The sequence below is a fragment of the Chlamydotis macqueenii genome, chromosome 16, assembly GCF_036417535.1.
Source record: "Chlamydotis macqueenii isolate bChlMac1 chromosome 16, bChlMac1.mat, whole genome shotgun sequence".
NCBI lineage: Eukaryota > Metazoa > Chordata > Aves > Otidiformes > Otididae > Chlamydotis > Chlamydotis macqueenii.
Window position 1 is genome coordinate 2,774,267 of NC_141571.1, and position 27,608 is coordinate 2,801,874.

The 27,608-nt window shown below is 49.1% G+C and overlaps 1 protein-coding gene across 1 annotated transcript in view; it reads right to left on the bottom strand.

Annotated features, from left to right (window-relative positions):
* Positions 1-27,608, bottom strand: part of TOX2 (TOX high mobility group box family member 2) — a 136,490-nt gene that overhangs the window by 16,260 nt on the left and 92,622 nt on the right. Inside the window, exons 4-5 of the mRNA XM_086760569.1 lie at positions 6,473-6,712; positions 2,952-3,179 (exon numbers count right to left, since the gene is read on the bottom strand). Coding sequence (XP_086616695.1) covers positions 2,952-3,179; positions 6,473-6,712 — 468 coding nt within the window. The remainder of the gene's footprint in view (positions 1-2,951; positions 3,180-6,472; positions 6,713-27,608) is intronic.

Below are 27,608 nucleotides of genomic sequence, written 5' to 3' on the forward strand. Positions count from 1 at the left end.
ACAGGTGTCCTTGAGCAGTACCCAAGGACACGGAGATTGCTAATCCTGTATTCCACAGCATGATCAAATCACCAGGCAACAGATATAAATAAAAAAAGGCAGGAAATAAGGAAATTTAGATACAAGTGTGTCAGAGGGAAAATGAAGATTCATTGTGAAGAGGCTGAGAAGAGAAGAAGAAGAAGGAACAAAATGACAAAGGCACAAATGATAAACCAGTAAGAATGAAAGGAAGGGGGGGGTGTGAAAAAACCCCTCTCTGTGAAACACACGTCTGTGACAGCAGCAGCCAAATCAAAGATGCTCCTAGATTATACGGTTTCTTGCATAATATGCATTCTGGTTCCTGCTCAGTGTTTGTCTTTCAGCCAGCGCGCTGGGAAAAAACTGTATCTGAAATGGGACGCCAGCAACCTTTATTTTGCTTGTTTCATCAGGAGGAGAAAGCAAATTTGCTTTGTGGGAGCAGCAGCACCTGCTCAATGGCAAATAAATAGCTCCAGCTTGGATATTACAGTGCAGATCATCATTAGCAGCGCGAACGGCACAGGATTAACCCTCCGCGTGCTGGCCTGAGCTACCTGGCGAAGGGAGGGATCTGGTTTCTGCCTCAAAAATGCTCCAGGTAGCTGGGGCTGAGCGCAACTGGAGTGGGGCTGAGGGTCTGTGTGCTTTGAGGGGGGCACGGGACCCCCCTTCCCAGCCTGAGGCACTGGCTGTGTCGCATGGCATGGCTCCGAGCCACTGGCACTGGGCTTTCCTCCTCCCTTCAGTGGCCACCCCACGCTCTACGTAGCTCAACGTCTCTGGCTGTGAGGGATCCCAGCCCAAAATCACACCTTCCAGCCTCAAATCCACCCTCTTGTCTCATGCCAGGAAGAGGCGAAGCTTTCTTTACCTAAAACCTTGGTCCTAATTGAGCAAGAACGTCCAGACTTGACCTCTTGCCTGCCTGCTTTGCCATCGCTGTGTTGGCTTTCACCTGGGCTGCCTTCTGCACTGCTTTCTGCAGTGAGGATGTGAAGATATCCAAAAACATGGTCATCACTAGAGCTAGAAGCAGCACACCGGGTGAAATACTTCCTTTTTTCACCTTTCCACCCCTGCCCAGAGCATGATGCTCTCGCCCGGCGATGAGCTGAACCACGGTCCGGCGCAGCCACGTGGCAGCCTGCACCCTCGGGTCCCAACAGGATTTTGGCCAGCGATGGCATCACGGCGTAGCTGCCCTGCTCGGTCACCGTCCCCTCCTGAGACGTGCCAAGAGAGTGCTTGGCGGGGGCTGCTTGCCTTCACCGTGAATTCATGCATCATGTCCTGCAGTCCTCGGGAGAAAAGATCCGCAGGACATCCCAGGCTCTTGTTTTTACGTATTAAAGACAATTTATTAATGCTTTTTTTTTTTTCTTTTTCCTTTTTCCCTTCCCATTGCACTGCCTTATGAGTCTAAACAAACTTGACTGGGGATGGTGGCAGGGGAAAGCAAACAGGGACTAAATAAACTCCCCTCCAGCCAAACACTTGGAGAGCGAACGTGCCCCATCGCACAAGCCAGCAACACAACGCCAGAGCCAAAGATAAATAGCGTCCCTCCAGCCGGAGTCCCGGGCAGGGAGGTAGCTGTCGTGGGAGAACAGCGTACAGCTGGAGACAAAGCCGGGAAGTTAATATTTAAGCATTCAGACAAGGAACAAATGACTTAATTAAATCAATTACGGAGGCAGAAATGGAGCCACTTAGAAAGCGCGTGGAAAGAGCCGGCAAGGCTGCTACTACCTCGTAAAGGAGGAGAAGGGAGAGTTAGCAGGGAAGATAAACGGACTGCTCTAATCCCTGCTGTTATTTAAGAGCCGAGCATTTGCGCTGCGCTGAGTCGGGGTCGCTCCAGCATTTCCGCTGTAGAAACCACATCTGCGGCCAAGCTCAGCGCCCAGCGTACGGAGCTGTTTGTAACCGGGTGAAGTGAGGGAGAGGCAGACCGAGACGCTGCAAGGGATGAAAGCAGGAGGCAGAGGGGACAGAAAAGCTTTTCCATGCTCCTGAACCTCCCGCACCTTGCACCAACAGCCCGAAGCCCAGCAGGGCTGTGCAAGGAGGGGACCTTCTCCCCTTCCTCAGCAGGAGATGTTCCTGGGTGATCCCAGCCATCCGTCCCAAGAGAAGAAAAAGGAGGATTGTGGAATCATCAAAGCCACAGTTTGTGCAGTACAGAGACTCCGGATCCCAGAAGGCGCCTTGCTCTTAGGTCCAGCTCGGTGTGGGGTGGAGAGCAAGGCTATTTTCTACCAGGGCTTCCATTTACATGATATTTTCTTCCCTGCTGCCCTGGGTGCTGTCCGTGGACACCCACCGGGAGACGAGGCGCTTTCACAAAACAGTTAGAGCAGGACCTAGAAGTCTCCGTCTGAAGCAGGCTGACAGTGGCTGGCAGCTTTGGGGCAGCAAGGTTTCCTGCGAGGCCACTTCAGACACCTCCTTCCCAAGCTTTGAAAGCCTTCACGTTGGATTTCAGGCCAGCAGTGCAGAGAGTTAATAGTTTTTAGCCAGTTTGCCGTCACTCCTTGTAAATAAATAAGGAAATACAAATCTGTATCCCATCTAAGGCTGTAAAAACTCCGTGTCAGGGAAACGCCACTGATGTTTTCACAAAGCATGATCTTATAAAAAATAATTAGCTGCCAGAAGAATTTGCTCTTCCCCATGTAACAAGAGATTTTTCTAAAAAAGAGGCAGAGGGAAAGCAAACGTAGTGCATCCTTCTCCAGCCCTGTCGCCTGGGTCAGACTCTCCCTCCCCGGGCATGCGGGTGGCAAAGGCCACCACTCCTGAAAACGGCCTCACGTTCTCTGCCTACACTCAGCCTGTTTAAGCCCCTGGCTACGCTCCTAACATGCCTGATGATCCCGCAGAAAAATGTATTTAAAGAGTTAAAAAAAAAATCAGTAACTCACTTGTTTCTGTTCTTCTCCCAAACTGTCCCACATTGACGCAACAATTTTTGATACGTCTCCAAAGGTAGCGTTGGGGTTCTGCCCTTTGATGGCTGCTTGTGTGTCTCTGAAAAACAGGGCGTAGGCCGACACGGGCTTCTGGGGCTCATTGGGATCCTTCTTTTTCTTCTTCTTTTGGCTTTTGGGCTTTTTGCCCAGGTCTGTTGATGGTCTTTTCTCTCCAGTAACCTGCAAAACCAAGAGATGTCCCTTAGCTGGGAGTAGTCTGACATGGGCCCTGCCAGAGCTTCCCAGCAAAAGGGACGAGAGCGGAGAAGGGCTCCCAGTGTGGTGAGGAGGGCAGCAGCCGTAGGGGCCTCTTTGGCCCCCAGGAGCCTCCAGGACCACGACACAAACTGCTGGTGGATGCCTGAGCCTGGCTTGGGTGCCCGGTTCACAGCTTGGGTCACCGCTTGCTGCTCCGGTGGTCCCTGCTCCAAAGCTGGAGCTTTCCAGGCACCTCCCTCCCCAGCATCACAAGCTCGCCTTCCCCTTCATCCTCTCCCGAGACCTCTCCAAACATCTTGCTTCCCAGCCAGATCCCGTTAGCAGTCCAGGAATTTTTCCAAACTCTGCTTCTACACGGTTTCCGATTTCCAGCCCAATAATCCCCCTTTTGCCAGACTTTCCTCTCCTGCACGTGTGCTGGCAGCTCACATTAGCCATCGCACTGAGGCCATCCAAAATTTTTTTCCCCCTGCTAACAGGTCTGTCTGCATCCCTGCTCAGTGCCCTGTGGGTGGTTGAACCAAGAGGAGCAGGACACCGACAACAGCAGCTGGACTTTGTGGGTGCTCAGCACGAGACACTGGCATCGGGCTGGGAAGTAAAACAGGAAGGCGGAAACAGGGATGCTTCCAGGGATGCTTCCAGAGAAAGAAGATCCTATGACTGAGCCTCTGCTGGGATGTCCCTGGCAGTGTGATGAATATATGGGAGGAAAAACCAAACACACCCCAGGTTTAAACACGGCGGAGAATAAAACCGTGTGCTGCCAGCTGGCTGCCGCAGCCTGGACCTCAGCAGCAGGGCACCAAGCGCTCAGCCACTCCCTGACTTCAGCGGTCCCTGCTCTACCGGGCGTGTGGGCTACTGGTATTACTTAGAAAGTTGCCCAAGTTGTCACTTAAAGGTCTAAAAAAAAAAAAATTAAAAAAAGAAAAATCAATTGACACAGGTCTAAACACCAAGCTGTTGCAAAAACTGTGCACGCCGGGAGCAAGAGGCCTTTTCTCCTGATGGATTTGCCGATTTGATGGCGTGCTTGGGTTATGAGAGGCTTCACTTCAGCTGGCACAGGGCCGGCACCGGGAGGAAAGGGCAGCAGCGCTCCTGTCCTCCGCCCAGCGGCTCTTGACTGGTCATTAAGTTCAGTATCAGTGCAGTGGCATTTGTCAAACAGACAGTGACCATTAGTGAATGAGCAGAGAGACCCAAAAAATGGCATTTAATTTAAAATTGCCCAATTGGGCTTGAATGGGAGGCCTGGAGGTGAAAGGCCAGCTTATTAGGAGGAAAAAAAAATGTATGACAGGGCTTCAGCCCATTAGCAAGTGAGATGGTATTTTAACCAACTAATCCTGTTTGATTCACTTAAGCACTGCGGGGAGGACCTGCTCTCCTCACTGCCGTCGACCAAGCGAAGGAGCTGGGAACAGGCAGGACGCAACCGGAGCCACGGGGACAGTGTGACGGCTGGTACGGCCTGGTTTTGCTGGGGTTTGCCAGGTGCGATGCAGCACGGGATGAGACAACAGCCCAGCCCTGGACTGCAGAAGATGCTTGAAGAACCTAAGCACCACGTTCACAGCTAAAGGCCATAGGACGCAACCACAGGGCTATAACCACCTCTCCCTCCCATGCATACGTACACCCCCACGAAGCAATGAAGCAGGTAAATGCATCAGCGAGGCCGGGAGACCTCCTAAAATCACAAGCTCCCTGGCTCTGAGGACCTCCTGGACCCGAACCACCCGCTGGCATCAGACCCATTTCTTTAACATGTGGCTTCCATGGTCATGAGATTCATTTCTGCTCGCTGGACGTTGCTTTGATGACTTCTTGCAGAAAGTCCCTTAATGGCCGTACAAAAAATGACTGATGGGTGAATACAGAAGCTGTGTGTTCAGAGAAGGCAAACAGAAACCTGCAGGCCACACCACAGCTCTGCTGCTTTCCTTACACTTATGGTCTTCTTCCTCCATCAAATACATCGCTCCTGTTCTACCTGTCTTGCTGGGTAGTATACAGGGCAGAAAAATGAGGAGGCATGCACTTAGGATTAGAAAAAATACAAATCTCTGCAAGTTGCCATAATTTGGACATCTCCAAATTCTTCCTACCCCCACAGGTATCACTGGCTCAACGAGAACAGAAGATCCAACCCCAAAGCCGTGTCCTCCCCAGTGACTCCGGTGGCCCCGCCTGGCCGGGAGGAAAGCTGGGTAATGCTGAAAGTTTTATTCCACTGAAATTCAGTTTTTGTGTCCACCCTACTTTCAAATGCCCTGATCTGAAGTGAAAGCTACCAACAGATGAAAAACTACATCCTAGTGTTTTCCTAGTTTTCCTGTTTGCTGCTCTGGTTATACATTCAAATCCTGTCACAACTGACTATTTTCGTGGGACAAGGTTACAAATCCAGTGCTTCTGGTGTCATCCTCGGATCAGCACCTTCCAGGAGAAGGTTTTCCAAGAAAGGCTTTAATCAAAGTCCCCCAGGCAGCCCAGTGATTGACTGCCGGCATGGACACCCACCGGGTGTTGAGGCAGCAACCCTGTGATTGCTGCAATTTGTCCTCAGTGAATAACAGCCTGAAGACTCGCAGAACACAGCGCGAACAGTTTGCTTTGCTGCTGCATTTTTGAGAAAGATGGGCAATGACCAAGATGTCCCAAAAGCCCTAGGAAAGCCTTGATGCCAACACAGCAGTTGGGTTGGCTGTGGAGGCAGGCTTTGTGTCACTAAGACATTGTTGACTACCTAAATCACTGCCCGGCTGAATTAAAAAGAAGACACTTCCTCTTTTGATTTCTATTTTTTTTTTCCTTATCAAGCCGTGTCTGGTGAGCTCAGTTAAATCGCACCCTACATTATTCTCCTCCCTTGTTTTAGTCTCCTCTACCTGCCACCAGAAATCTAACTTTGCACCCAAGCATTAGCAGAACCTTAGCCCTGAACATGCTTTGTCCATCAAAACCCTCATTGGAGGAAACCGCAGCTTGATGGACCTGGTAAACCCTGGAGGGAAAAGCCCAACGCTCATTGCCAACCTTGCTGCATGCCCAACCCAGGCATGCGTGCTATCTGCCATGCTGGACCTCAATCTCCCCAACCTTGGGACCACCTCCCACTATATATATATGCATTTTTTAAAAAAAGACCAAAAGTCTGTACTCTTATTTCGCACAATTTATCCCTCACTGAAAAACATCCTCTGCCATTCTCTTGCTGTCTGTTAAACAGGTGTGACGGCACGTACCTTATAATGTGACTCTGTCTCCTCTTCCTGAGTAGAACTGGAGGGAGATGGCGTAGCAGACTTACTTCCCGGGGGCGATGGGGAACCGTGGGTTACACCGCTCCGCATCCCCATCTGAGAAATCAGCTGTGACTGGCTGAGCGCGCTCATTGGGCCGGCTAACATCCCGGGGCGATTGAGCAGGGGCACTTGCCGGTTGGACTCATAGGACGCGGTGTCCGAGTGGACTATCTCCTGGATCTGAGTTAGGAGAATAGCACTTTGTAATTAAAAAAGGTATTTATTTATTTATCATACTGTCAAATCACGTTACGATGAACTCTTATTGACTGATTTAAATTTATTTTACACAGCCAGTAAAGTCTTCCTCGTGCCCCCTTCCAAAACAGCCAAGAGCAAGAAATGAGCACCATGCACCCGTGACTCTGCTCCTGCCATTGCCCTGCCCACGGGGACAGCAGAGAGGTGCAAAATCGTGTTTGTACACAGATCTGTGTGCCCAGGAGGTGCCCTGCCTGCCTCAGGGACCAGCGGTGTCTGGTACCTACCAAGGGTAGAAGAAAAATTCAGAAATGAGCAATTTTTGGCCAAATGACCAGGAGAAGTGAGGGCGTTGCAATGTCCCAGGCATTTCTGGGTCCAAGCCTTGCTGCCGCGCACGTGAGGGCATCGCTGAGCACCAGCACGTGTTGTGTCAGGGTGCTTGGGGCCCATGGCTGACAGTCCAGCCCTGGTACATCAGCGATGCAGCGTTACAGCCTGCAGATCATAAACGTGCTCTTTCTGAGCACTACTGAGTGTTGACATTTAGTGACTGCATAGATGAAAAAATATCTGTCTGAGTTTCTGAAGGTACCAGAACCAACCCTTCTGCATCATCTGGAGGGATGCTGGGTCGCTAGTGCTACTGGGGTTAACCCTAGAAGTACAAAACAGTCAGGTTTTGCACAGAAGGACAAAAGCAGTCAGGTTTTGACAAGCCCCATGTCCCTGCTCCCACCACATTGGCCTCCTCAAAGCCATGACATTACCATCACGCCAGAGGTTTGTACGTCCCTGAGCCTCAGAGGCAGCGAGCACCTGATATAAAAACATTTTGTGGAGTATACACCCCCATGTCATGGCATAAACCAAAGTTCAGGTGGCCGGGTCAGGCAGGAGCAGCACCAACCCCCGTCCTGGCCAAGGAGGGAACATGAGATGAGGACAAACCCGGCCACCTTGTAGGCACATGGAAGGTTTTGAGGCTGCTCTGCTCTCTGCTGAGCCAAGACCCCATTTCCAGTTTGTACCATTTTCCCTGAAAACCCCATTTTTGCCCCCAGAATCCACCCCTGCCCGGCTACCCCCCACCACGGCCCCCGCGGCAGAGCCAAGCTGTGTCCTGCCGCACAGCCTCATCCCGCCACTGAGGAAGCCAGCAGGAGGGATAGCAAACCCTGCCTGAAACATTTTCCAGACTTTTTCCCTTTTATATTAATCTGATTAATGTTAACATGAGTTGAAAGACCCAGGTTTTATTTATTAACAATCTTCATTTCCGATAAGCCCGCTGAGGCGCGATCTCGTTACCAGGGGAGGCTTGCCAACTCCTTTAGCAGCAAGAAACCCAGGGAAGACCTGCACGGGTTCGGTGGGCTTCAGAGGAAATAAATCCAAATGCAAAACCAGATTTACTCCTGCAGGTCAAGAACCAAGAGCTTTACACAACGCCCGGCAGCGTGTTCGGCTCTCGTTCGGTTTCTCTGTCAGTAGAGGAGTGCGCGACGGGGGAACAGATTTTCCCATATCTGCCTTTTTTTCTGTATTAATTACGAAGTGCAGGGATTTAATGAGCAGGAAGAAAATAACATCTTACATTTCAACAGCACGAGGAGTCTGACCGAGGCTGAATCACTGTCCTCAGCTTTGGCGGTTGCGAGGAAACACCAGCTCACAGAGGGCTGGCCTTGCTCCGTCGCGGAGCTGAGAAAACTCGCTGCTGCTTCAACTACGGCAAATCTTAACGTGCCCTTAAAACCCACGTTACTGCCGAGGTTTGGCCTCTCCTTGCCACGCGCTGCTGTACGGGAAATCCTGGCCAAAAAGACATGAAGGGCATGCATCCCCTCAAGCAAGATGGGGATGGACAACGTGTTTGGGCAGCAGGGGAGGCATCGGAGAGGCAATTTTTGCATTTTCGACCAAATTTACAAACTTCGTGGGAACGGCCAAGGGTGAAACAGGCAGTGAGCCGGCAAGGTGGGGAGACAGGTCAGCATCCGCTACGCGATTGGCAAGCTCCTTCCCAAATTCCAGTGAGAAAGGTGTATTTGTCTTGGATTTTGTCAGTTTAATCCAGACCTTTCATGTTGGAGAAGATCTGCCAGCTGCTAAGGAAAAGAATAATTTATTGTCCTTATTTCAAATTTAAATGAAGAAAAAGTTTAGAAGATGGGTGTTTTAGAAACGGGGAAGGCTACGACACGTGGCTTAGAAAATTTTAAAATTTAAAATTGCTCCTTCACGTTTGCAGCCATGGCAGTCTCTTAAGTAAATACTGTATTAAGACAATTTTTTTGAAACTTCTATTATGTGACTGATAGACCACAACGGCTCCGTTTATCCATTAATTATGTAATTATACACTTTTTCTTTATGGTGCATGTTATTTATGCATCAGAGCAGAACAAGTCCAGGAGTGCAATTACGGATGTGGGCCACGTGCTGCAAATGCTTATGAAAATTCGTAGGAAAAACCAGAAACCTGAGCCCTGGCTCACAGAATCCATGCAGACACCTCCTCCTGACAGCAACCCAACCACAGCCCTCTCTTAAAAACCAGAGACACTGGCATTTTTCCTGGGACATCCTCTCCTGAAGGATATCTTGGCCCAGAGATCTCCTTCCAAGCAGCTGCCTATTTCTTCACAACATCAAAAGTTGGTGGTTTTACTTAAAATCTTTGATGAATATCTGGACCCTTTCCTTCCTCACAAGTGAGAAAGCGGCTCTAGGTTTCTCTCATAGCCACCACGTCCCCATAGACCCTGCGCACGGCTCCCGATGTCCTCAGGACCCGAGAGGGCGAGCGGTGGAAGAGCCATTTGTGTTCTCCAGATGTAAAACATTTGGGGTGAAAACGAAAGCGAGCAGCTGGCATGCAGCCCCAGCAGGCTTTGGGGTGACGATGGCCTTTGCTCAAGCTAGGGACAGGGTGAGTCCTGCTCTCCGCTGCGAGACGCTGAGGACAATGAGCTATTTCAAGGGCCGTAGTTGCGCACCCAAAGTAGATGATATCCCCCCCTGCAAGAAAGAACCAAGGAAAGAGAGACCCAGGAGCAGGATTCAGAGATGCTCCCCTGCAGCAAACTGCTTAACTAGGTGAGTAAACGATGAATGAAATTGCGATGATGGCAAACCAAAGTGAGAGAAGGCAACGAATGCAACGTTCCCTCTATGAAAGCAAACAACCTCTTCTCCCGCGGCATGCCGCTTCTGCGGGATGCGAGCCCTGCCGTGGGCTGACTGGGCCTCCACCTGCGCCTTTCCCTTCCGCGACGCATTCAGCATCCCGGCCGAGCCCGGCCAAGCCTGGCGCCTAATTAAATAACTGCCCTGCAAACATAATTAGCTCCATCACCGGGAGGGGTGACTCCGAGAGCTAGGTCAGATCCTGTCTCCATCCCGGGCGTTCAGCGCAACGAGCTGGCCGTGAGGTGCTGCGAAAGGCTCAGGACGCGTTCGCAGCCTCCGCTGAAAAGATGTTTTGCATCTCGGAGGAAACACAAGTGAAATGTGATGTAGTCATAGCTAAAGTAATTAAGTGCATCTTACTTAGCAGATTCCCAAAGGCTGTGCTAACTCAAAGACAGCTTCTTTTTTTTTTCCCACAATATTTCAAATTTTTTAATGAATATGCATATCAGGCCTATAAACACTCCAGCTAATCCTAAGGAGGAGAGAAAACAGGCTGAGAGCAGCACATTCTCCATTCTCCTTGCTTCTGGGGAGAAGGACAATCCAACGCAAGCGACAAAATGCCGCGAGGAAGAGCCTGGCTGGGGACCTGGGCGCTTTGCACGTAAAGATAATGTTTCAAAACACGTGAAACAGAGTTTCAAGTCAACTGCCCCCCAAAATTCATAGGTAAAAGGTAGCTCTTTACGGCACCAGCCAGCAGACCTGGGGCTCTGCTCCAAGGCTCAGGCCGGGGTGGTTGCTGTTATTGAATGTCCTCTCCTGCAAAATCCCAATTCCCAACTGAAGCCCTGAGGCAGGTCGCACCCCCATAATCACCTACCGCCTTCGCTTTGCATGGGATTTTTCTCCTCATTCGCCCCCTTCCCTTGGTCTCAGCCACACCTTGAAGATATCACCATGTTTTGGTGGCAGAAGTACAAATTCAGAGGTTCTATGTTATTCCCCCCTGGTGTGTTTTGGCCTTGCTGCTTACAGGGCTGGGCTGCGATCCTGTGTGGGACCTGTGCCAAAGTGCACGCAGTACCCAGCAGGAAAGGAAGAAATTTGCCTGGAGCTTGCTGTACGGCGTTGGCTGACCCCCGCTGCACCACAGCCCCTAAGCTAAAGAGGAGTTGTGTAAAGTGGGATGTGTAGAAGATGATGGTCAAGACCAGTGAGACAGGGCAGAGGGCACAGCCCCGGCCCAAGGGCATTGCCTCACATGCCAGGGAGACCAGGACACGGGGACCACCAGGCTTCACTATGGAGAAGGGCTTGAGGGTACTAGTGGATGAGAAGCTCAACACAAGCTGGCAATGCACACTTGCAGCCCAGAAGGCCAACTGCACCCAGAGCTGCATCAAGAGGAGCGTGGGCAGCAGGTCAAGGGAGGGGATTCTGCCCCTCTGCTCTGCTCTGGTGAGACCCCACCTGCAGCGCTGCGTCCAGCTCTGGAGTCCCCAACATCAGAAGGACATGAACCAGTTGGAGAGGGTCCAGAGGAGACCATGAAGATGATCAGAGGGCTGGAGCAGCTCTGCTGTGAGGCCCGGCTGAGAGAGTTGGGGCTGTTCAGCCTGGAGAAGAGGAGGCTCCGGGGAGACCTTAGAGCAGCCTTCCAGTGCCTACAGGGGGCTGCAGGAAAGATGGGGAGAGACCGTTCAGCAGGGTCTGGTGCGACAGGACGAGGGGTAATGGTTTTAAAACAGAGGGAGGCAGATTCAGACGGGACATAAGGAAGACATTTTTTAACACTGAGGGTGGTGGAGCACTGTCCCAGGTTGCCCAGAGAGGTGGTGGATGCCCCATCCCTGGAAACATCCCAGGCCAGGTTGGCCGGGGCTCTGAGCAACCTGATCTGGTTGGAGATGTCCCTGCTCCTTGCAGGGGGTTGGACTGGGTGGGCTACAACTGCCACCCTTTCCAAGCTGAGCCCACATGAGGGGGCTGAGCAGAGCTTCTGGAGCCTTCCCCAGCTGGAGTCTTCCTCCCCGGGCGAGGGGAGCAGCTGACAAGGCTCTTCGGCGGCACAGCTTACCTCTCCTTAGCTTTGCTCCTGAGAATGTGCCGTTACAATCACAATCAACCAGGGAGAGAAATTATCTGCGGAACAGCTTTGAAGCAAAGTTTTCCCAGCAGGCTTTTTCCGTATTGAAGTTTAAATGCAAACGCATCACCATAGCTGAAACGCTTAACGATGATTTACTTAAAAAAGGGGAGAGAGCAGGAGAGAGAGAAGCTAATAAGAAAATATGTCCCCAATTACCACCCCTCCTCTTCCCAGTTTGTAACTGCTCCTAATAAACTTTCATGGTCTGTGTAAAACGCTTTAGTGCGGTGACAAATTTCTGCTGGAATTTGAGATGTCTTGTTCAGAGTAATAGCTATCTCGCACAGGTGCCCAGCTGCTATTGTAAAATCAGTAAGCATTTAATTGAAACAAATGACTATAATAATAGTACATTATCCCTGCAGGCTCATAGCCATAACAGTTTTAATTATTGAGTTAAGAGTCAAACTAATTTATCCTTTAAAGTAACAGCCACATCTTTGCTTCCACCGATCATCCTGTTACGAACACGAGGGGAATGGTAGGAAAGGATTTAAAAAGGAAGGAATTTATTTTAGTGGGGTGGGGGGCATTTGTCATACGGCAGAGGCTCTCTGTGCGCAGCGGGGTTCCCCTCCCGGATGCTCCCGGTCCCCCGAGGGGCCGAGCATCCCCCTGCCAGGTCCCAGGGATCACAGAATCATAGAATGGTTAGGGTTGGAAAGGACCTTCAAGGGTCAAATAACAAGGATCCATAACCCACATCAGGCTGCCACAGGGTGGCTTGGTGGCACCAGCACAAGAGCTCAAGGGAACCGGTGGTGCCGGCTTTCAGGGTTTGGGTACATGGAAATTTTGGGGAATTATATTGAAATATAATTCCCAAAAATTATATTTCAATATAATTGATATTATTTCTTCATCAAACACAGTGAAAAAAAGGTTTCACAGACTCAAGTTTGCAAATGCCATCCGAAGGAGCATCTCCAACTTCAGAGCCAGGCAGCAAAGAGAAAGAATCCACGTTCACGAGTTAAGAAGAGTGTTTCTGACCCACAGACCTGTCCCAGGGCAGATCTGAAGGCAGAGCTTTCCCTGGCCCTCAGTTTGATGAACCGTCTTACTTTTGTCCCGGTGGCTGGGACAGCGGAGGGGACAGCGCGGGACAGAGAATGGGTGACGGGCAGGAGGCAGCGGAGGAGGACAGGTGCTCCTGCTGCCTAAACCCTGCCTGCCGAGCATGGTTCAGAAGCTGCCCCTAAGGATGGATCCACTTGCTCAGTCGCCCAGTGAGTGACGCCGGGAGCGAGCCCCATGTGCAGCCTCCATGGCCAGCCCATGGTACCAGCCCCTGGAGCTCCACATCCCACCACTGGCCAGATCAGAGAGCTCTCACCAGCCTGCCCTTCACCAAAGCACTTGCAGATCATAATCCAGCTTCCAGCTTCCAGCTTTGGCTAAAGACGCAGAGCCGTCCTCCGCGCTCTCTCCAAGCTTCCCATGGATGCCTTTTGGACTTCCTCATCAGCCACCACCCACTCCCACATCTCACATCGCTTTTCCAGAGCCACCATCTCTAAGGAGAAGAGTCCTCATCTTCAAAGATTTTATTTTTTTTGCTCCTGCAGGTGGGACAACATTGGTTCTCCAAATGCCTGTTCATTATTGGTGATCAGTTTACTGGGCCACGCTAAAAGCTCTGCATCTCTATCTTCTGCCGCTTGCCTACTCACTGCATCATTTACAAACGTCACTGGCAATTATTTAATGCTTTCTTTGGCACAAATATGACAAAGTCTGGGAAGATGGAGTGACAGCTGATCCACCAAACTTGTGTAACACTGTTTTTGTATTGTTCAACTTTCTCAATATCCATTGTGCTTCCAAGTCAAATGTCTTGCAGATGTCTAAGTGTGTTATGTTAACACTGTTACCTTTACCACCCAAACCCGTAATCTCATCAAAAAAGATATCAAGTTAGTTTGACAAGATTTGTTTTTCATCAGCCCACGTTGATTGGCATTAATTATATTACCTTCCCTTAATTCTTTATTAATTGAGGCCTGGATCTGCCACTCCGTTATTTTGCTGAGGATTGATGACAGACTGACAGGGCTGTAATTACCTGGGCTGTTCTGCTTCCCTTTTTAAATATTTGCACATTAGCTCTTTTCTAGTCCTCCAGAGCTCCCCCAATATCCCAAGAATTACTAAACGCTGGCATCAGCGGTGCCGAGGGCTCCTCAGTCAGCTGTTTCAAGCCATGGGCAGACAAGCCAGCTCAGCCTGATGACTTACAGAGGATTTGAGCAGACATACATGAGAAAAGAAACTTTTACAGTCTGCCCAAATGCTACATAATTTGAAATCCTGACCTTCCTAATTAATATCAGCAGTTTCAAACGCGATGTTTTTGAACATGAAGCTTCACCGTAATGCCGCACAGCTGACTCCAGACAAGGCTCCCAGGGCTTCTCCCAGTTCCGTTGTGTTTACCTCTGTCTACTCACCCGCGGGGCATTTTTTGATCATTTCTGTTCCTATATAAATTGCTCCATGTCTTTTCCAGCCTCAACCACCTCTGCATCCTATGATATAACCCCCCACCGTGGCCATATGCCAGTAAGAGCATTATTGTGGACTTGTACAGCAGAGATGTCCATGATGGTCCCAAATCCAGTAACTCCCACCCCCAGCGAGTGCCAACGAGATAGAAGTCATGCTCTTCTCTCTCTCTCTTGGGCTAGTGGAGTTATTCTACTGACTGCAAAAGATTATGGTTTTAAAGCACCTTGAGATGTCAAAAGCCAACCCCAAGCTAGCTGGACCTCCAGACCTGTCCTCAGCCTCAGCACCGCTGCAGAGCTGCACCTCTAGCTGGGACATTGCTTCTTAAGGAGAAGACCAAAGTACTGTAAGGTCTTGGCCCATCCTCGTCCCAAATCCCACCAGCTGTGTTACGATGGAGAAAGGAGTTGGGGACCTGGACTGCACATGAAACGTGTCCTGCAGCCCCGCAGCCCCCCCCATCACCTGCACTATGGAGATCCCAGGGCCAACTTGGCCTTCTTTCACGCTCCTGAGCTGCCTCATCACCAGTGGACAGGTGACACCGTCCCTGTACATCAGTGTCACACAGCGTTCCTTTGACTTGAGTGAGGGATAAACGCTGCTGCTTGCATTGGAGGTGCCATTCCCATGGGGAGCAGGGGAGGGCCAGCACGTGTCCCTCTCCAAACTCACTCTCTCAAGGTCAAGGATGAGCAAAATGGCCCAGCAAAATGCAAGCAACGTCCTGGACCATGCATCTGTCTGGAGGAGGAGCGGTGGCAGCCGTGCCGTGCGTGCGCTCCGTCGGTGTTCCTGCAGCTCTCAGCTGGAAAACAATAAACTTTTTTTTTTTTTTAAAGTACATTATCTTACAGATAAAGAACAAGCCTAATAATTCAGTGAACATGTTTGCAAATAATCTATCCCATTAATTTCCAGCATGTTTCCTGAATACATTATTTAGCAATTTTGTAAGAACCATTTGTAGATGAAGGCAATTGCCACTCATCCAGGCATAAAACCACCACGGCCCAAAAGCTGGGGCCAGAATTCCCCTGTAGCAGGCAGTGGGTGTTAATTAAAGAGCACCAGACCCTGAGCCTCCCACCGACCCATGTGGAGGTATAAAACTTAATAAAACCGTCACATCCCCTTTGTGTGTGTTGGCGAGAGGAGGAGAGCCGGTGAGAACCAGCTACGTAGGGGAAAAGAAGCAAGGGGGTAGACGAGAAATACCTGCGGGTGCGGGGACCGAGGGGGCCAAGATGGTCCCGGGAGCAGGGAAGGGTCTGCACCGGCCCTGAAGCCCACTCAGAATGATTTCCTACTCCAGATTTCTGTCTCCGTGCTTGAGATGGATGTAGAAGAGGACAAACTGTCTCGGGGAGTACTTTTGTTGCATTATAGGGGTCTAACGGTAAGGCAAAGCTATCCCCACGGGAAGCACGGGGAAAAACCTCTTCAGCGTCAGACCGGTTTATACATCAGATTTTCTTTAATTTTTGTCTTTCACTTTTTAATCCCAAAGGTACTGGCGGGGAGACGGATTCAGAAGCCAGTGTTAAAACCTCCTACGAAAATAAGGATCTTGCTGCGTGCATCCCAGGGCTGGGATGCAAGACCACACATTAAGCGGTGCTGCGGGTGGTCCTTGGCCACACTTCCCAGGTCCCCTCTGGACACTGATCTGATCCAGGGGACCGTCGCCTGCGCAGCAAAGCTGTCCCGCAGGTCAAAGACAGGATTTGAGACACACTAATGGATTCCCGAGAAGCAGAGATCTGGTTTCCTGCAAGTAACCTCAGGGATGAAAAAAAGGGAAAGCAGGAAAATGCTAGAGATGAAGTTTTTCACTTCACACCTCCAGCTCTACAGAGACTCCTTGGAGGAGTTTGCTTTTCCTGGTGGTTTTACCAGATCCTTGATGTTATTATACGTTTAACACCCTGAGTTACAGCTCAGCCTCCTTTTTACAAGATTTTGAACTGCTGGGATGGACAGAAGTCCTCCTCTACGAGCTCCGCTCCCACAAACACTTTGGCACTCCCGGCACTCCCAGGAGCAGGGCCAGCTGGAAAGGAAGAATTTGATTTCTCAGAAAATGCAATGGATGTGACAACCACTTCCATTCCCCATGCAACAAAGGACAATGCCAAAAAAACAAAAAATGACAAGATGAGCAAAATAGAAGAAAGGGGAAAAATGAGTAATGGAGAACACCCTTCTACCACCAAGGAACCAGTACCCCAGTGGGAGACACTTTTGATGGAGAAGAAGCTGGGCAACGCGAGTACTGTGTGAATCGTGATGTTTCCTTCTCAGGAGACTTGGGGGATAAAAACGTTGGCAAGAGCACCTTCAGCTCCCATGGGACTTCCCACCGCCACCTCACCTACCGCTGTACGCCCACCCACCCTATCCCCCACGGGCTGGACCGGCAGCCACGTTGGCCCTGTCATCTCCCACAGCATTTACTGGCCCCTCCCTATGAGCTCCTGCAGCTTCTGGAAGCCTCTCTGCACAGCCCAGTTCGTTTCGGTTTCTGTCTCTCCTGGCCCTTCTCAGACGTTTTAGATATTGCATTCACATAAAGCAATCGAGTCAAACGTAATGACAGGCCTCCAAGTTTTATTGCACGGAGCATTAAAGGAGAAGAAGAAGAAAAGGAGTAATTTTAGAACTCAACAGGAAAACGGGAAGACCACATAGAAAAATCGTCCCTGTGGGATTAAACTCTGTGAATTAATTTTAAAAGTGTTTTTTTTTTTTATTGCAAAGTTTAACAGCCTGCTTCTGAAGTACCATAAGAGATGCCTGCAGTATTAGAAAGCGTTGGGCTCCCCAGTGTTGATACCACATCTGCACACAAACCACATCACTACTCTTACACATCTACAACGAGCTGGCCCCTTTTTTGCCCCCACCTTTTTTTACCCCTCTGTGGCCAGGTATTGCTGGGATTATTGCGTTGGTTTGTAATAAGTGTTTCACAAGAGTCTCCTATTCCTGGGAACATGAGCATCCAGGGAAGAAGGATGGTTCTGTGGCCAAATATTTGTTGAGAAACTGAGTTTCCAAACCCAGCTCCGCCAGAGCAATCCGAGACAGGGAACTGAATCTCCCGCACACCAGTTCCCCACCAGTGAAATAATGATCACGGAGTCCACCCGCTCTCCACAGGGGAACCTCTGGGAGCTGCAAGGTGTGCGGTGAGTTTGCTGCATCACATAAACTGAAAACAGAAGGCGCAGTCTATTATCTTCCATCTTTAATTACAGCAAATGCCAAACACTTTTAAAATAGGTGCGAAAAGCCCAAATGACTCTGTATGTACAAAACTAATTGCTGGAGGAACAGAGAAGAGAAAGTCGAGCACCAACTCCTGCCACAAGAGCCAGATGCCGTAATTTCTGTTCTGGCTCCCAACCGCGACAAACCATTCTCATTTCTTAACGAGCGAATATAACTGCAGGTGCCATTCCAACGCAAATTACAGACACGAAAAAACCCTACAATAAACACAGAATTGAAGCCATACAACTTCAGGAAGTGCTTACATAGGTTCCAGCAGCAACGTTAACCTGAGTTATTAGATTAGCTGTAGTGTATTAAGGACTGGTGAAAGAATATTTAGGCCAGCAGCATCTCTGTCCTCTTGGGCTTCTACATGATGCATAACAGACATCCGAGAGATTCCGTTCTTTCCTTCTAACATCACGACACTCAGTTCCTGGAGGTGAAACATGCCATCTTTAATGAGGCTTGGGTCTGCCCAAGACTGGATTGCCACAAAAACCAGTATTCCTACTGCCAGACTTTATTTAACACAGGTATCAGTGGGGATTCAGGCCATCAAACCCACTTCCTTCCCTCCCAAAATGTATAACCTCAAGTGGAAAACCAAGAGTAACGCATGACCCCATTAAAGGTTTGATTTTTTCCACTGGGATTACACGCTGGCACTGGGAAGCTTGATCAATTGAGTCCCGAGGTTGAATCAATAAGTGTCAACGACAACATACTGCGTTACAGTGATGCTCTCCATTTATCAACTTAAATAACTCCACTCACCCAAAAGACAGAGGCACTAAACCAGCAATTACAGTCTTAGGGGAAGTCTGAGCGCTGCCTCTGCCACGCCGGCGGCTGCTGGGACAGGCCTAGGTTTTCGGTGCTCCCCAGCAAGCCGAAGGAACTTCCACCTCAGCGTCAGGCACGTTACCCTTGGTGCCAAGCTGTTGGTTCGATAGATATGGCAGGACTCAAAGGCAACGGAAAACATTTCAATTAGGCTCTTTAAAAATCTGGTCACTATTTTGCCTTACACATTGTGCCACCAAAACATTTTGGATAGCGTGCCATGCTCAGCGCTGCATTTGCATTTCCATCTGATCAGACATCAAGAACACATGCCAAGGGAGTGTTTACATTCCAGATCAAATAGCATATCCCAGAGATCTTGTTAACCTGCTGACCTGGAATTAAACAAACCCACCTGGAAAGGAAGAGCTCTCCTCCACGATGCACACCCAAAGACACCTTCCGAGTTTGCCAGCCACGCTTTGAGCACGGGCAGCTTCACGTAGGTGTAAGGATTTGTGTTCCCTGGAATACTTCCCAGTTGTTTTTTTTTTTTCTATCCAACAAGTTTCAGCACAAGCATTCAGGTTCTTCAAGAGTTACGTCTGTCTCTATACATACGAACGGGCTTTATAGCTGAAGAGCACGGCAAAGGCGGTAGGTTAGGGGAGGGGAAATATTCGCGTCTCTGAAGGGCGTAGCATCTCCACGGCAGGCTCACAACCCATGAGGACCTCCTCAGCTGTTGAGGACATCGCTGTCCCCTTTTTCCCACCGATGTCAGCTACCGTGCTCCCCCCTACGGGGGCCATGGCACGGGGCCACCCTCCTCGCCCTGGAGAGGGGCGAGCAGCAGGGACTGCGCAGCCCCTGTTGCTACAGCAAAGGGGTCCATCTCCCGCAGAAAAAGCACAGAAAAACACCAAATAGAGAAAAAAAACCTATTCCTGTTCTGCTCTAAAAAAATGCAGCAATCTCAGCTCGAACTTTGGGGTGTAGACTGTTATTTACGCACATCCTTGGGTTTTAAATAAAAGCTTAAAGCTGCTTACAGGAGACGACTGCCAAACGCTTATCACTTTCGCAGCCTGGCTTTCCAGGAACAGACAATGTTTCCCAAGCAGCCAGAAGAGCACCAAAACGGACGTGCGACAGAAGATCGACCTGGGAGAAGCTGCAGCAGGATTCTGCGATCCAGATTTGTAGGAAGGGATTTGACCTCACTTGACTCAGCTTCCCCAGCTGGAAATGTACAACCCAATTATTCCAGACCCGAGGCGGATGGACAGGAGTGCTGTGTCATGACGGAGGAGGTTTGCAACGATCGGACCGTTCCACCTTGCAATTTCCTGTTCCTGACACGCAGGAGACGAAGAAGAGACAAATATATTATCTGGGAAGAAAGGGTTAGTTTTCGATCGAGAATTAATGCACTGAATTCCGAATTAACATGTGGGATAATTAAAACCATATTTCCAATGAATTTATTATAGGATATACAGAGCTAATTATAAATTCTCTGTTGCTTAATCCCTTGCAGTTTGCTAATGCGGCGTTGAAATCTCTTTGGCCACACTTGTTTAAATTATTCATTAGACATAGCAACAGTTGTGAACCGTAATTTAAATTGGCATCTCATGAATATTCAATTAATACAATAAACACTGGAGTGTTTTACTGCACACTGCTCGATAGTTTGTGCTGGAGCTTGTGTTGACACATTTTTATTAACTCTTCATAAAGGTGTTACCTATTTATGCCACTGATCACAATGAGAATAAAAAGTCCCACTCATAAATATTTGTGTCGTCGTCTTAAGAGAGACAACGTAATTAGGCAAAGCTTCAAAAGTCATAATTAATATCGGGCGGATATCCTTTCCCTCCTGTTTGCCTCGGAATGCGCGGCCGGGCGCGCTCTCAAAGCCTGGCACGTCTCCCCACGCCGCAGCTTTGGCACCGCAGCTTTCCCAGCCGTCCCGGCCAAATCCCGGGGTGACGCCCTCGGGGTGCCCCTGAGTGATGCTCCACCCGCACCCCGCAGCCTGCGGAGACCTGGCATCCCGGTCCAAGCCACCCGCACCGCGCTCTGCTCCCGCCACGCAGAAAACAAAAATACAGAGATAAACAGAGATGGATGTAAATATTTACTCTCCGGTCTCAAGACTTTGGCCCGCCAAAAGGAGGAAATAAAACGCAGCTGGAAATAAAATCCTCGTGTGTGGTAGCCTGACAGCACTCTGTGATGACTTATAGTCTTTTAATGGAGCATTTTCAGCAGCAGCACTAAAAAATAATTATCAAGTGGCTGTACAATTCAGTGCGGTTTTCTATTTTAAAACTGAATTTTTTCATTTAAAAGCAAGGTCCTGCTCTGAGAAAAGACTGTAAAACCGGCATTATGGGACCCTGCATCTGCGGCTTTTCAGCAGCTCCGCATAACGGTGCCTTAGTTCAGAAATTAAAATATTTCCTCCCTCAACTGCCATCCTCACAAACAGGGAGGCTGAAAGTAGCAGAGCCTTGGTAGCTGAGATCCAGCATCACACAGGGCTGAGAAATATTTCCAGCAATGCCACCAGACTCAAGAAAATCCCTGATGCTCTCATGCACCCTCATGGGTGCTGACTTTCACCAGCACAGATCACGGCTGCTGGGTGAGAAATAGCACTGATTTTTTTTTTTTTTCTTTTTTTTTTTTTTTTTGAGCAAACACCCCGCCAGGACATTCTCATGTTCACAACACAGCCTGCCTGCTGACTTAGGGGATAATATCGCTGTCCCTCTGTTCCGGGGGGTAATCTTATTAGCACGTGGATGAACGAAAAGACCAAAGGCCAAGCAGTTTATCTCAGTAGGGGATTTGGCCGACTGCTGGCGTGACCACGAGCCGCTCCGAGGCTCTCATGTCCCAAGGTGAGTGTAACACTGCAGGGAGAGCCAGGCTGAGGGTCCCCCATCATCTCACAGCTCACTCCTGAGATGCCCCCGGCAAGCACCTTGGCCCCTCGGCACCTCGGTACCAAGAGCGATGTTCTTCAGCGTGGAGGGGTGGCAAGGCTAATGAATATTCATAAAGTGTTTAAACACTAATTACAAACGGATCAGCTGAGTGAACAACTTCAAAAATGCCAAAGTTCAATGAAACAACATTATTATAAAGTTATTTCTGAGTCCACACATTTTAGTTGGCTTGGGGTCATTTGAAGGATGTTAAACCCAGTGTCAAGAAAAGCAACTTCCATACATCCTTCTCCTACAGCAACCTACTCAGATTTTCATAACTCCAAAAGGCACTTGCAGTACCTCCAGCAGACACCTACAAGTGTTTCATACACATTTCAACCTTCTTCCACCACTGGAGACAGCGGACCGTTGCTACCACCCATGGCTTCATTGACAATACTCATCTTGCTAAAATCTTGACACTCAATATTGAACAGACCCTGGTAAAAGCATTCAGGTAATTTTGTATCTGCTCCTTTTTTAACAATGTGCTTCCACCACACGACTCAACGCTCAGTGTGGCGTTCGCTCGTTGGTATCTGAATTCGAGGGGGAAGATTATTCCTCCTCTATTGCCCTGTGTGCACAGCAGGACCCACCGTCTCCTCCATGAACTTCATATTCCTTTTTTTGTCCCCCCTCTAGGACAAAAAGCTGGTTGGGCATCTCTTAATGACGGCTTTGTGGCTGGCAGCTCCTCTGTTCACCTCAACCTTTATTTCCAGCGATATAAAGGACGGGACTGCTACGTTTTTCTGTTGCGACGTCTCTTGTTCCAGATCGACCGCCTGTGAGTCGGCAGAGGGTTGTGCACCCGTTGCACTTCCCCATGAATTAGTAAGCGATACCTTGGCTTGAACTGCAAGGGTCTTTCAGGAATAATCAGCGGGTTTTTGTTGGTGTTTCTTCGAGCTACTTCTCATGTACCGCAGCTGGCATATTGTTTCATCCTTGCCATAGAACAGAGACAATCATGACACTTTGTACTGCTAATGCCTTTCTTTTTTTTTGATCCATGAATAATTTTTTTTCTGCCACTGTAGCAGCTCTCCCAGAATATTCAAAGCCACGCAGCCTCCTGTAACTATATCAATTCAGCTCTGATGCGAGTCTGCTGCAGTGCTCCCGGTGATGGCAATGCGTGATTCAGCCACGCTTTCCTTTATCCTGCCAGACCCAGGGCCCATTCTGCCTCTCTGCGAAGGGAGGAGTTGCCTGAGCTCCTACAAACTCCGTCACAATTCACCCAGCCCTGCAATTTGCATTCACGTAAACTGGAAACTGCCACTTTGTTCAGCTTTAAGTGTCCTCTCCCCGAAGCCGTGAGGAACCACAATGGGTAGATCCTGGTATCCAGCACCCTGAATGGGATGGATCGTAACTGGTGTCCCCTTTTGCAGGATCTCCTGGCCTCATGGACCCCGTGAGACTGATGGCTCCCAGGGCTTCCTCCAGCCCAGAAGCCAAGTCTGCAGAGGCAGGACAGATAGTCCATTGAGAGAGTGAAGTTTGGCAGACTGCAGATAGAAGAGCAAGTGGGAAAGACACTCCTAACCTATGGAAGAATTTGGTTCTTGCCATTTCAGCAAACACCAGGTTTTGTGGGCAAGTGCCAATTTTTCCTTTTAAAATCCTTGCTTATCTCCCTAAGGTTGACGCAGAATGCAAGACGTCCCTTATCCTCCATCGCTGTACATGAACAAACCTACTCACATCGGTGATGCTACTTGCTAGGATGTTTTGCCACTCTTCTAAATACCTTGACCACAGTGACTGTCTCAGAGGGCAGGATATACACTGTGAGTATTCACGGCTCCCGTTTGTACGTCACCAGAGGTTACACCCACTCTGTGAACATGCAGCTCTCCTACATGGCCAACCCATGCAGGGCTGAGCTGCAGTACCGTGGTACAGACTAGGCACTTGGCTGCCTCACCCCTTCAGAAACACAAGCTGAAGACGAGAAACTTCCCTCGATGAACAACTGCAGGGTCTTATCCTGTTGCTTTGCCTTTGGAGTCAAGGTTTGGAGGGGAACGATGCACCAAGGAATATCCTTTCCTACCATACCAGCAGGAATGCTGCCATGCTCCTTTCTCATGTACTGGGTGAAGAGGTTGCAAACTGCAGCTGTCCCCCATCCCTCCAGTCCTTCCCTCCTGCATCTCAGCCACTGCTCATCCCTCAGCATCAGTGCTCTCCACTGAGGACCAGGACTGCTTGCCCACAACAGGATCTCACTCTTAACTTCAGCTGCTCCTTGTTATGTTCACGTCTACTAATGTCTCTTCAGTGTGTTGCAAAGACAGAACATGAATTATTTTATTAAACTTCACTTTCAACATGCAACTGTTCCTTTCCACTGAATAGCTGGAAAAATTAACAGCTGTGCAAACACAGGCACCTAAAATGTGGGCTAATGCACCTAAGCTGGGTGTCTGGTCCTCCTCGAATCCCCCCAGAGACATTTGCTCCATCCCAAGGTAGGGATTTCAGACAGGTCCAATGACTCACACTCCAGAAGAGCCTCTTCACTGTCAAAGAAATCTGGGTGACTAATTCAGTCTTGGTGAGTGACTCCCACACTGGTGTTACTCCACGACGTTGGCTTATTGATGCAGGCATTTTCCACATTTGCAGTATTTTTAACAAAATGGCCAGGCTCAACGCTCAGTACTTTTTATACTCATGACCTAACACTGACACTGCCTTGCACTTGGCAATCTTGTTCTCGGCTTCGGCTGGAAAATCTGGTTTTTCATAAACATTTATTTTTTGCTAAGGACTCTGTAAGCTACTTAAGAGAGTCTTAAGGACTTTCCATAATTCCCTTATCAGACCCTCCAGCAAGAAGGGTGCTGTCTATACTCAATGCCTCTGGCCCAATCTCCACCAGGGCAGGGGATTTCTCCTTCTTCTCTCTACCTCCATGTTCTTGGCCTTTTTGGCTTTGAGGTCACCTAAAGTCTATTTGTAGTATGGCTGGGTTCTCTCTGTTTTCCCCACGGTGGGCTATTCAGATGTTGTGGTATGCAGGCTTAGAGCAGTCAACTCAAAGGCAACGTCTTTTTTCAATAAAACCAACTCTGTCGACCTCAAAAATGCCCCATACCAGGTGCCTTGAACTCCTGATATCACACGGTGTTTCTCTGCTGATCAAAGCACCATCCTGCAGGTCCCGCTTCCCAGAAAACGGAACTTCACAGCACTGGCCCCAAAGGAAAGGGCTCACAGAGCCAAGCCTTACAATCCCATAAACCAGACGCATCCTCAAGTCTTGTCTGCTTAGCAGCACTGTTGGCTACACTGTTTTCGTGCCAAACTCAAAGGGGCTGAGAAGTCCACTCTGGTCGTGTTAAACACCTGCATTTCTATTCAGTAATGAAAACAAGGAAGAAGTGATTAGGAAAAGGTCTCTTGGAGGAAACAGTAAATCCAACCTTCCTTGAGCCAATGCTTTTTTTCCATAATTTGGTTCTCAGCTCTTGACAAGACTGACAAGGGGAGACCTTATATCGGTCTTCCAGTACCTCAGGGGAGCCTACAGGAAAGATGGGGAGAGACTCTTCAGCAGGGCCTGTTGTGATAGGACGAGGGGTAATGGTTTTAAAATAGAGGGAGATAGATTTAGATTAGGAAAAAATTTTTTACACTGAGGGTGGTAGAAAACTGGAACAGGTTGCCCAGAGAGGTGGTGGATGCCCCATCCCTGGAAATGTTCAAGGCCAGGTTGGATGAGGATCTGAGCAACCTGATCTGGTTGGAGATGTCCCTACTTCTTGCAGGGGGGTTGGACTGGATGACCTTTGAAGGTCCCTTCCAACCCAAACCATCCTATGATCCTATGTCTCCATTCAAGGGAGAATCAAGCTCATAAAGTCTGGTTGCAATATGTATTGATTTTAATGAGCCATGTTTTTTAATTACTGTAGATTATGTACTACAAAGGAGCCATCTCGCTACAGCTATAATTGTAGTTATTTGTCTAATTTTCCCCCAGCGAGCCCTCAATGTAAGCTATAACTGAAGTCCAGTTATTACTATTCATGGTGTACACGCCATCAGAGTGTGCCAAGCGATTGACTGGGTGTTAAAAATGTTACTGGGCGCTTCCTCACACCTATTTATTGCAGTCACATGGCCAACTTCCCACACAACGCACACACTGCAAGAATGTAAATACAATGGAACACGATTTAAAATTCTCACAAGAACCCCACTCCTGACTCCTCACAGCGACCTCCGGCTGGAGAGCCAGCTCCGCTTCCACGCACCCATCCTCCAGGGACAGCTGAATAACGGAGCTCAGCATCACCCAGAGGACACAAGAGCAAAAAATTGGGTTGTAATAACAAAAACCTTTGACCGTTCATAGGCAACAGTAAAAATCAACATGAAATTCATGGGCACCAGCACTTCCAGAGGAGCACGGTACTTCTCGGTGAATAGCTCAAATAAATCAGCGTGGCTGAATTGTTGCTGACTGAACTAAATTCATTGTACTGTACATGACTTTTCTACTTCAGTGAGGAAGCAAAGCAAAAGGGAATGAAGCAAACTGTCACTCAGGAGAATTCCAGCTCCAATCAACCGTTACGGATCAGGAAATCCAAATTTTCAACGGGGCTTCAATTTAGTGCTGGATTTTTGAGGTGTAAGCCCCAAAGCACAAAATCAAAAGGCAGGATCGTCCCAGACAAAAGTTTTCCTGTGCAGACCTGAAGTTAGTGCCCAACAGCAGCGCGTACGGGCATGCACACACAAACCGTTCCTTGCTCATGCAAGGAGCTTGGAAATGCAGCTCTGTGTGATCCTCGCAGATTCCAGCTTTTTCTCCTCAAATTCTTTCAAAATTCACAGCAGGGAAGCTCTATCAGGTCACATCGCATCAATGCTCTGAGACTGGAAGAAGCCAGAGAAAAACTACTTTTGGTGGACCTTGTACTGTTCCACACGACGGTCTTTTCCACAACCAGCTTCATGTTACAGATCTTTACTGCAAAACAAATATCTGCTGGGCTAGCGGAGGAAATGTTTACGGACCCATGCTGCTTAGCCGCACGCGCACGCATCCCATAAATCAGCAGTGGTATTGCTCTTCCACTTGGCGTTCATACAACACCCCCATCAGGGCGTAACACTGCGTGCTGAACTCTGGCTCTCGTCCCTTCAGGAATTGGCTGTCTGCCTTGTAGAACAGCGTGGCAGTGCCACAGATGCTGAATTGTAAAAGGAGGACGTTCAAAATCGGCTGTACCTCTGATCTGGGTGGGTCGGGGATCTCTAATCTGCCTTGCCAGCTCCCTGACACAGTTTGTACGGGTCCCTCACACAACCAGGAATCCACTGGTTCAGTCTTTGCTCTTATGGAGGAATTAAAACCCCTTTTTCTTTCTGTCTTGGCCTCTACTGTTTGGATTTCATTTTCAGGGCAACTCATATGCTCTGTAGATGCTGTAGAGCATCTACTGGCCACCATGGAAGGGATGAATTTCTGCCAGCAAAGGACAGCCGCTGAAGAAGCACGAAGTGCTTGGTGCTCTCAGCGAGCTGATGGGATGGAGACAATAGGAGGACCCATAAGTACAGATCTTCATGTCCTTCATTCTGCAGTGCAGATGCATTCAAATTAATCTGCCTCCGCAGCTACAGCTGCCTGGCACCTAAGACACCCCAGTGAGAGCCCCGTAGTCACCTCTGGGGCCGTAAAGACCATTCTGTCTCTAGGAGACATCTGCCCAGACCATCTCCGAGCTCTACGGTGTGGGTAATTTCTGAACATTTCTCATGGACCTCCAGACCTCCTACATCCCTCAGAGAGCCCTGACCGTACCCTCAGCTCTGTTACAGGAAATGAACCCAAATCTACGTTCTTGACAGTTGCAATGGGAACTGTGGAACCCACAAATCCTATCATGAAATGTAAGCTCAGAAAGGAATGGATTTCCCAAAAGAGAGAACTTAGCCAATGCTACCAACCAAATCAAAACCAGCTAGCTGTGGAAGCTGA